Source organism: Mycteria americana, chromosome 8 (assembly GCF_035582795.1).
Source record: "Mycteria americana isolate JAX WOST 10 ecotype Jacksonville Zoo and Gardens chromosome 8, USCA_MyAme_1.0, whole genome shotgun sequence".
Lineage (NCBI taxonomy): Eukaryota > Metazoa > Chordata > Aves > Ciconiiformes > Ciconiidae > Mycteria > Mycteria americana.
In genome coordinates this window covers 29,196,415-29,207,354 of record NC_134372.1, presented here as the reverse complement: position 1 = coordinate 29,207,354, position 10,940 = coordinate 29,196,415, and the positions used below count along the sequence as shown (strand labels likewise).

General features: G+C 44.6%; 1 protein-coding gene across 3 annotated transcripts; it reads right to left on the bottom strand.

Moving 5' to 3' along the window:
* Positions 1 to 1,487: 1,487 nt before the first annotated feature.
* On the bottom strand, positions 1,488 to 10,920 carry HSDL1 (hydroxysteroid dehydrogenase like 1). 3 transcript variants are annotated; one of them, XM_075510554.1, is made up of 5 exons: positions 10,828 to 10,920; positions 9,547 to 9,781; positions 5,652 to 6,097; positions 3,409 to 3,636; positions 1,488 to 2,471 (listed from the first exon to the last, which is right to left on the bottom strand). In XM_075510554.1, exons 2-5 carry the CDS (start codon positions 9,764 to 9,766, stop codon positions 2,370 to 2,372), a joined length of 996 nt encoding a protein of 331 aa, XP_075366669.1. In that variant the 5' UTR covers positions 9,767 to 9,781; positions 10,828 to 10,920; the 3' UTR covers positions 1,488 to 2,369. The 3 variants fall into 3 exon arrangements, with proteins under 3 accessions (XP_075366669.1, XP_075366670.1, XP_075366668.1); XM_075510555.1 differs by lacking the exon at positions 10,828 to 10,920 and adding an exon at positions 10,496 to 10,820; XM_075510553.1 differs by lacking the exon at positions 10,828 to 10,920 and adding an exon at positions 10,576 to 10,820.
* Positions 10,921 to 10,940: the final 20 nt, after the last annotated feature.

Here is a 10,940-nt window from a genome sequence, read left to right as displayed (position 1 = left end):
GCGGGCTGTAAGGAACATCAGTGTAAGGAAGGCTTCCGCCGGAGTCGGTAAGGAGGCCGCGGAGCAGCAGCCTTCTGAAGAAGGTTGTTTGAGAAGCTGATTATTCGCATGTGGCTGAGCGGGGTCTAACCCCTGCATGGAAAACTTGAGATGTGGCTGTTACCGATAGGGATGGGCAGGCAGCACCTGAGCGTGAGGGAGAGATGGGAGTAGAAATCACAGAATCGTATAGGTTGGAAAAGACCTTTAAGATCATCGAGTCCAACCGTAAACCTAACACTACCAAGACCACCACTATACCATGTCCCTAAGCACCTCATCCAAATGTCTTTTAAATACCTCCAGGGCTGGCGACTCAACCACTTCACTGGGCAGCCTGCAGCTTCACATTTCTCACGCTTCATTTAAGCCCTTGCTAAAAATAAATGTATTTGTTTACATCCAATTTTCAAACAAACATAAATCATTATTAGCAACACCTAATACATACTTTTAAAGCAAACAGCTTTCAGGGCCAGCTGAGGTGGGGTCAGCAGCAGGCAAAACCACTTAATGGGTCCCTGCCCCTGATACCCCCTCTCCTGACTGCTCCCTATCTTCTGCCTCCTCCTTCCCCCTCAAAAGAACTGAGAATAGGGGGCTGCAGCAACAAAACAGTAACAAAGTGTCAAGGGAGGGAGCTCCTTCATTATGAAAATCATAGCCTGAATTTTACTCTGGACAATAAATTCAGGCATAGCTATCTTCCAACATGGCCCAGCAAATATACTGGGTACCTCAACAGAGCATTCAGTCAGGAAGGCTGGGGGCAGTTTCACTATACTAAACATCTGGAAATTTTTTTTTTTTTTTTAAGAGCTCTCATCAGCATTTCACATGATACAACTTAGAACAACTTAGAATTAAGTTATTTACAAACAGTCTTACTGGATGGGGATGAGTACTAAATTATTCTCTACAAAACCTATTCATAAAAGCTTTGTGGGGGACATCGCTATTAGAACTCCAGGCTCTAACATCACCAGTCCAGAGCTACTGTGGAGAAGCAAGAGATATCATAATCAAGACCGCATTATTCAGCAACGCAATGCAACTGTTGTACGTCCTCCAGTAGGGATTTCAGGGCGCAAGCTGGTGTAGTATACTGACTTCCCATTGTCACCATCAGCAAATACAGCACCATAACATTCGAGCAACAAATACTAGCACAAATGAAGGGAGGATGCTCCTTGAGTCGTGCTGCTGTGTATTAAGTAAGTATTGCATAGGTATTTCATGGGTTTGATATTTCAGTATAACATTACAGAAGCAGTACTAACAAGCCCATGATAATATAAAATACAAAATATTGAGAACATTCTTCCTAAGTCATGTCCCTCTTTCAGGTAGCAATTATGCATACACAGAAAAGAGAGTATTCCTGACTCTGAGATGTAGAGCCTGCAACACGTATGAGCAGTGTATGATACCAGAGGACTTCTAGTAAGTACATATGCATAAACATATTTATTTAGATAAACAAAAGCATTAAAATCATACAGCATCAAAACTTCAGTAAGGTGGGATTTTTAATTATCTTAGGAAATCAATCAGTATTTTTAAAATAAAAACATTCTTTCTTCATTATTTTTCTTTAGCTAATGTGTTTTTACAATCTTTATTCAATTCTCCAGCCATATTTCAGATTGCTGAAGCAATATTTAAAGTATTATCAAGATCATTCACACTTGGAATAAGAAAGCATACAAGCTTATCTCCAAATTCCTTTACAGCTCTGTAAGACCTTTTCAGTCATTTAACCTCCAAGCCCATAGTACCTTGCCATACACCTTAATTTTGAGAAGTTCCTTAAATAACATCATTCAAAAGCAACAACATTTGCACTTAAAACATAGAAATATCTGCCATTAGAAGACAGAAAAGTTATGCAAAACTACATATTAATGAAACTTAACACAGTTGACTGGGATTGTCTTTTTGAACAGCATGATTTTTTGGGGGCCCATTTCTGACAGATCTGGAGAATTCTCAAATTCTGTCAACTTTGCAAGTTGACATCATGTGGCACTATGCAAGAGACAGTCATTTACTGTTAGAATTAAAACTATACCTACTCCTGCCGAATTACCTTGAAGGGAAAGTGAACAGAGATTAATCTCAACAAGATCAGCTCTTTGTCGTGGAGGAAAGCAGCAGAGGAGCTATTTAAGACCAGGATACAGAGAGGATCCAAGCTTCTGATGTCTAGGTTATCCATACCTTGCTAAACAAGCTGCGTGTAAGTTAGTAAGTCCACCAAGGTTCACTAAACATTTTTGCAGCACTCTGATCAGAATATAGTACTCATTATGCAGGACATCTGGATACTTCTATTTCACTTTGCATGTTAAAGCTTCCTTGCGTACAATTCTGCAAAAATACATTACAAACCATGCCCAGATCCATTCAGGTAGGCGCTCACCCAGCGTGAACTGTGGAGAGGCACAGGGAGACAAGAGAAGAGAAAAGGAAGAAAGGAAGGGACAGATTAAGATATATTCCATTAAAGTAAACAGTTTCTCAAATTACCACTAAAGCAAGGCAAAACCTGCTTGAACATTAGCAACTAAGCCTTATATTTACTTCCAGGGGATGAATTTATTTAGCCATTTTGGAAGGGGTGCCCACAGCTGAACAGTTAGGTTCTGCAAATAAATCCTGAAGTGGTTTGTTCAAGTTTGCAACAGCAATACTGTCCACTTCCTTTGATTGCCACATCTTGCCAGAATCCTTCCCGTCTCTTTTATTCCTTTTGGACTAATCCCCACTTCTTTAATTCCTTCTACTCAACCAAATGCTACAGAAAACCACTAGGTAGGACACGAGATGTGATCAATGTTCATAAAATTACTTTGGAGCCCACAGTCTGCCCTAAAAAATGAAAACCTAACATATGGAGGACCTGCTTCCAGGTAGCTTAGGATAAAAATGTGGGCTCTTTTTTTTTTTTCTGCTATTATTCCATCCTCCCTGCCTACTCTTCCCCAAAGCAGAAATATGCTCAATAAACTAAGATTGAAAAAGGCTACTTCTCTTCATAGAAGACAGTGAAATGCTTGCCCAGTCAGCAACACCCCAAGTGAAATGAGATACTCTGTGCTTTTGAATAAAAAGTTGTCTCTCTCCCATTTTTGCTGTGCATTTCAAGTGGGAATTGGATTCACTCTCTGATTCGAAGAATAAGCATGCCTGAACATAATTTTCTAAGGCAGAATTAGTAAGAAAATATGGCACAATGCCTTTAAGTCCTACAATATATATTGCACTTTTTCAGAACGTGAGCATAGTTTTCAGTCAGACTTCTAAGAAGGTAGACAGCTTATTTTGCTTCTATTGACAAACATGAAATAATTTAATGAACTCTATTACCTTTATTGCATGCTTCCAGTAACCAGTAGTCCTTGTGGACAACCCAAGAGTAGAAATAGCATGACTTGCGTATTCTTCAGCAGAAGGAAAAAAGAAAGATCCCTCTGATACAGCACTGTTGCATGCTACCATTTTTCTAGCAATTACAAATGGGGTTAAACTCTGAACAAAAATTCCTTTTGAGGCATACTCATAATGTAGCGCTCTACTGAAATAGTCCAAGTAGGTCTAGAAAGACAAAAGCAGAAAGAGACTTTTTCTTTCTTTCTTGTTTTTGTAAAAACAAGTCTTAGGGCAGAGTTTTATTAAAATTACAGAAAAGTTGTAGCATATTTTATGCATCAGCTAAAAAATAAAACCTTGAATAAATAGCATAAACCCACACATTTCTAAAGCATTACCAAGATTTCTATTTGTTCTTACTTGTTTGCTAAAAACCTGCAACAGTACAGTAATTTACAGGACAAAGCAGCTGCTTAACTCTCTGATGTGAATTTAACAAACCGTCCGACAATTTCTGCTTAAAACCAATACAGAAACATTTATTTCATCTAAACCAAACACCTTGTTTAGTTTGGGGGGATTGCTCCAAAGCTAACTATACATGCTACTGTCAAAAGGACAAAATGAAGTCCCATTTTTTAATACATTTACAGGTGAATTTCATATTCAACTGATCTTCCCCAGAAGCTGCGTTAATTACTTCCTGCACTCCCTTGTGCAAAATTAAACATGCATTTGTTTATGTGTATCTGTATTATCTCCTTTAGTTAATTTTACTTTTACAGAATAACATTAAAAAAGCACAAGCCTGATAACTGGGATTACTGGAATCAAATAGATGGGAAAATGAGCATGGCTCAGCCTTATCAAGGCAGCAACACTGATGCCATGCTGAAGCTACTGCTGTGTCGCACAGCCAGTTACCCCCGAGAAAGAGCATTTTAGACTCAGCTTGTGAGTGAATGGGTTTCTGCTCCCAAATGGCCTCGCAAAAGCTCCATTCCCAGCAAACTGTTGGGAGAGCATCTTCTATAAATGCTCTTACACCTGCTTTAGGAAAACAAACAAATCAACCACTTCAAACACCATACACTGTTAATGCACAAAGAGGCTTAGGATGCTAGGGCAGCTTGTCCCACTTCTGTGCCAATGTAACTGTGTACAGTTACAGGCTTTAAATTGGATTGCTGATCTAGGATCTAGATTAATGATGGCAGCTAAAGGAATAGATTTTAGTACACTTGGTTTTGTTCTGTTCTTTTTCATTCAGGCCTTTTAATTGTTTTAGTTCAGAGTGCAGTTCTACATACACTTAGCATAACTAAGGGGGGAGATACTCTGCAACAGAAACAGGAATCTTAAGCCAGTTTCCACACTGAAGAAAATCTGCAAGGAGTTTTATACCTTGGCGTAAAAAGAGCTGGTTTTGCTCCAGGCAAAAGGAAGTACTTGCAAGAGCGATACCAGGAGCAAGGCTGCACGGGGGTTAGGCTACAGCAGAGGGCAGCGACCAACAGCTGCAAGCAATAACCACTTGTGGCAAGATCCTTCTACAATCTCAGTTGTTTTTGTGGATTCAGCAGCAAGTCATACAGTATAAATCCACATCCCCACGTGCATCCATACTTCCAGCATCACCCAGCTGCCCCATCCTATTCATTATTGACTGGATCTCCTCAGGAAGAATAATTATGGGGGGAAAAGTTCTTTTCACTTCTCCCCAAATATGGTACAGACAATGGTGTAAGAATCCTTCTGCCCCTTGGTGTTAGGTGAAGCAGTGGCTTGATTTGGCCACAGCCCTCGTCAGAGTGGTGGCTTGAGCACGAGTGTAGCCCCTCTTGCTACCAAATACTAATGTGTAAGTAGCTTGAGGTATGTCTGCACTGTTCAGCTAAGGAAGAGAGAGATGAAATTCTTGACCCTTTCAATGGATCATAGAACTGCTGCTTTGCTTTCTGCATTATTCCTCTGAGGAATGTAACATTTTTCCTATAACTACTGTTATGCCACATTTCACACATAATCCAAATAGCACTGACTTTGGTTCAAAGCCCTGTATTGGTGAGGATAAAGAGTTTACTGCATATTACATGTAACATTCACCTCCGGTATTTGAACAAATCCCTAGAAAATATTCAAGTATATTTTGATATCCTTGCTGAATGTGTTTACAACAAACCCACCTATAATGCATCTACTTTTCAGTCCATACCATTAAACATCACACCCTGACTTACTTTAGAGGCTCCATAGATTGTCAACATTGGTGTCGGCTGACAACAGCATGCAGAAGAAACATTCACAATTGCCCCTTTCTTCTTCTCTACCATGCCCGGCAGCACAATATGCATCATCATGTTAGCAGAAGCAATATTTGTGTTTATCATGTCCCACAGCATATCCTCAGACAGGTTGGTAAAATAGTCCGGGTAGGGATAAAACATTCCTGCATTATTCACCAAAATGCCAATTTCTCTGTCTTTCAGAGCCTCCTTAATGGCTGGGTAAGGCTCACGCCCCTTGCTGAAGTCAGCTACTATGAAATCTGTTTCCACTTCATAGGTTTCAGATATGCTTCTAGATACAGCCTCCAGCTTCTCTTTGTTTTGGCTGATTAAGATGATGTTGACACCACGCTTTGCCAGTTCTTCAGCATATGCCTTCCCGATACCATCTGTGCTACCTGTAATAGAAAATAAGAAACACGGTGAAAATCAGAGCAGCCCCAGCCTTCTCTTTTGCCAGTTCTTTCAATTATAGCTTTATTACCTTCTCTGAAGATCACGTGGCACTGATTATGGTGATCTCAAAACCACAATAAAGACAACACTGTCATAGAATCATAGAATCGTTTAGGCTGGAAAAGACCTCTAGGATCATCTAGTCCAACCGCTAACCTAGCACTGCCAAGTCCACCACTAAACCATGTCCCCAAGTGCCACATCTACACATCTTTTAAATACCCCCAGGGATGGCAACTCAACCACTTCCCTGGGCAGCCTGTTCCAATGCTTGATAACCCTTTCAGTAAAGAAATTTTTCCTAATATCCAATCTAAACCTCTCCTGACACAATCTGAGGCCCTTTCTTCTTGTCCTATGGCTTCTTACCTGGGAGAAGACACCAACACCCACCTCGTTACAGCCTCCTTTCAGGTAGTTGTAGAGAGCAATAAGGTCTCCCCTCAGCCTCTGCTTCTCCAGGCTAAACAACCCCAGTTCCCTCAGATGCTCCTCATAAGACTTGTGCTCTAGACCCTTCACCGTCTTCGTTGCCCTTCTCTGGACATGCTCCAGCACCTCAATCTCCTTCTTGTACCGAGGGGCCCAAAACTGAACACGGTATTCGAGGTGCGGCCTCAGTACAGTGCTGAGTACAAGGGGACAATCAGTTCCCTAGTCCTGCTGGCCACACTATTCCTGATACAAGCCAGGATGCTGTTGGCCTTCTTGGCCACCTGAGCACACTGCTGGCTCATATTCAGCTGGCTGTCAGCCAGCACCTCCAGGTCCTTCTCTGCTGGGCAGCTTTCCAGCGACTCTTCCTCAAGCCTGTAGCATTGCATGGGGTTGTTGTGACCCAAGTGCAGGACCCAGCACTTAGCCTTGTTGAACCTCATACAATTGGCCTCAGCCCATCTATCCAGCCTGTCCAGGTCCCTCTGCAGAGCCTTCCTACCCTCAAGCAGATCAACATTCCTGCCCAACTCGGTGTCGTCTGCAAACTTACTGAGGGCGCACTTGATCTCCTCATCCAGATCATTGATAAAGATATTAAACAAGACTGGCCCCAAAACTGAGCCCTGGGGAACACCACTTGTGACTGGCCACCAAATGGATTTAACTCCGTTCACCACAACTCTCTGGGCTCGGCCATCCAGCCAGTTTTTTACCCAGCGAAGAGCAGGCCCACCTAAGCCATGAGCAGCCAGTTTCTCCAGGAGAATGCTGTGGGACTGTGTCAAAGGCTTTACTGAAGTCCAGATAGACAACATCTACAGCCTTTCCCTCATCCACTAGGTGGGTCACCTGGTCGTAGAAGGAGATCAGGTTGGTCAAGCAGGACCTGCCTTTCATAAGCCCCATGCTGACTGGGCCCGATCACCTGGTTGTCCTGTACGTGCCACGTGATGGCACTCAAGATGATCTGCTCCATAACCTTCCCTGGCACTGGGGTCAGGCTGACAGGCCTGTAGTTCCCCAGATCCTCCTTCTGGCCCTTCTTGTAGATGGGCGCCATATTTGTTAACTTCCAGTCAACTGGGACCTCCCCGGTTAGCCAGGACTGCTGATAAAGGGTTGAAAGCGGCTTGGTGAGCACTTTCGCCAGCTCCCTCAGTACCCTTGGGTGGATCCCATCCAGCCCCATAGACTTGTGTGTGTCTAAGTGGTATAGCAGTCCACTAACCATTTCCCCTTGGATTATGGGGGCTTCATTCCTCTCCCCGTCCATCTTCCAGCTCAAGGGGCTGGATACCCGGAGAGCTGCTGTCTTACTATTAAAGACTGAGGCAAAGAAGGCATTAAATACCTCAGCCTTTTCCTCAGCCTTTGTCACTATGTTTCCCCCTGTGTCCAATAAAGGAGTGGAGATTGTCCTTAGCCCTCCTTTTGTTGCTAATGTATTTATAGAAACATTTTTATTGTCTTTTACAGCAGTAGCCAGATTAAGTTCTACCTGGGCTTTGGCCCTGCTAATTTTCTCCCTGCATAACCTCACGACATCCTTGTAGTCCTCCTGAGTTGCCTGCCCCTTCTTCCAAAGGTCATAAACTCTCCTTTTTTTCCTGAGTCCCAGCCAAAGCTCTGTTCAGCCAGGCTGGTGTTCTTCCCCACCGGCTCATCTTTTGGCACATGGGGATGGCCTGCTCCTGAGCCTTGAAGATTTCCTTCTTGAAGAATGTCCAGCTTTCCTGGACTCCTTTGCCCCTCAGGACTGCCTCCCAAGGGACTCTGTCAACCAGTCTCCTAAACAGGACAAAGTCTGCCCTCTGCAAGTCCAAGGTAGCAGTTCTGCTGAACCCCCTCCTTACTTCTCTGAGAACTGAAAACTATCATTTCATGATCGCTATGCCCAAGACAGCCTCCAACTGTCACATCACCTTAGCAATACAAGCTAGCAAGTTTTACAGTACTGGCACAGTATGTTTCATAAACATAAGCAAATATACTGCTTCAGTCCTTCTCTGTTCACAAACAACAGAGGTCCAGCGGGGTACCTTCCCAAGTTGGCTCACACACGAGCTGTGTCAGGAAGTTATCTTCCACACATTCCAGGAACCTCCTAGACTGCTGTTTCCTCTCTGCTGTATTGTATTTCCAGCAGACACCTGGCAAGTTGAAGTCCTCCACGAGAACAAGGGCTAGCGATTGTGAGGCTTCTCCCAGCTGCTTATAGAATATTTTGTCTGCCTCTTCATCCTGGTTGGGTGGTCTACAACAGACTCTCACCATGATATCTGCCTTGTTGGCCTTCCCCAATTCTTACCCATAAACATGCAACCCTATCATCACTGTCATTAAGCTCTAGACAATCAAAACACTCCCTAACATACAGGGCTACCCCACTGCCTCTCCTTCCTTGCCTATCCCTTCTGAAGAGTTTATAGCCACCTGTTGCAGTACTCCAGGTCATCCCACCATGTTTCCATGAATGTCAGTAGCAACCTTCTGCAATCCCACTTCATACAAGTTTTATATTTTCTACAACAACAACAGAGAACTTAGACTGGAACCTTAATAAAAGGCAACAATGTCAGAGGTACACGACTTAAAACCTTGTTGAAGAACTTGAGCACATGTGAAAAGCCCATAGCAAAAAAAGGATCTCATCTGCATCTCTGTCTACGCTTGTATGCCTTCAGGGTGTACCTTACACATTTTGGGAAAAATCACTCTGTGATTCTTTCCCAGCAGTCAGTCAACACACTGAGCTTACCCAGCTCCCGAGTAATTGAATTTAGTAAGGCACTGAACAACTGTCACTGCTCAAGCAGATTAACTTGCAACCTGAGATAATGCAGGCCGCAGCTTGTGACAGAAAGCTCACCTAGCAATATAAGCTAGCAAGTTTTACAGTACTGGCACAGTATGTTTCATAAACATGAGCAAATATACTGCTTCAGTCTCTTACCAGTGACTACGGCCCATTTTCCATACTCCTTGACAAGATCAGTCTTGCCCCCCAGCTTTGGAATTAAATGCAACCTAAGCATGCTGTAAGTGTCAAACGCAAGAGACACACACTTTCTGACTGTGTACCAAGCTCCAACTATAGCCAGAGCCTCTATGTAAAAATTGCAGGAACGACCGATCTCTCTGTACAAGAGGTAGAAACGATCCACGGCAGCCATGGTGGATCCACAAGCCTGGAAAAAAATAAAAGACACACAGGCAATTACAATCGTCTCTTGGGCCATGTAAACTTTTCAGACTGAATGGATAACCTTTGAGATTCAGCATGTTACAGTCTGAGCACCATTTTGATGCAGAAAAGCCACAAGTCAGCCTGCTAAAATTTGGGTATCACCTACCATCATCCTCACTGGTTTAGCTACTGTTTAGCCCTTGTTCAAGGGTTTAGCTACTAATCAGTTATAATACAACAACACTGATCAATGATACTGTAAATAAAACAATTCAAGTCCAAGCAGATAAGGGAAGCTCAACATGTAAAAACTAATTCTGGAAGATTAAGATCCACCTACAAAAGAGGCAAGGATAACCAGCAGGAGAGAGCTAAGCACACAAGAAACAATGTGCTCTTCCAAGCATGGGAAGCTCCACGAGAGATGAAGCACACTCAGAGACAGAAGCATAACTTTAGTCCCTGGCGCTACCACAAAGCGCTAACCGTCTCCCAGCAAGTGCACAGCATCTACCGGGTGCTTATGGTTTGAAAAATCCTTGAACCACGGGACAGTGCCGTGCATTAATGTCACAGCGCACATCGGCTTTCAGTAGTAGAAAGCTTGCTGTGCCTCACACGGTTTTTTCTAGCGAACGATTTTCTAAAACAAGCACAAAACCTAACCGCCGCGTCCTCGGCAGCACCCGATCTACAGCCGGAGCCGGCAGCTTACCGCCACCCGCTTTAGGGCCGTTACACACCGCCCTCCTGTCGCCCAGCCACACCAAGCACACTCCGGGCCGCAGGCCTCACCCCTCCCGGCAGGGATAGCGGGCTCTGGGCGCGCCCTTGCCGACGAGCCCCAGCGACAAGCGAGCCTGGCCCGGCGCCTCAGCCCCTCGCTCAGTCCCGGCCCTGCCGGACCCTGCCCGAGGCCCTCCCTGGCCCGAGCCAGGCTGTAACGGAGGGAAACCAACCCTTCCAGCCGCGGCCCACAGGGAGGAACCCCACGCAGAGCCGCCCCCCGCCGCCCCGAGGGGCTGTTATCCGCCCGACGCGTCTCACCGCCGGCCGCGGGACCGTGCCCTCCGGCAGCGCCGCGCTCGCCCCGCCCGCCGCCACCTGCGCCGCTGCGCGGGGCCGCCGGGAGTAGCCGCGGGGCCTTGTGGGCCTGCGCG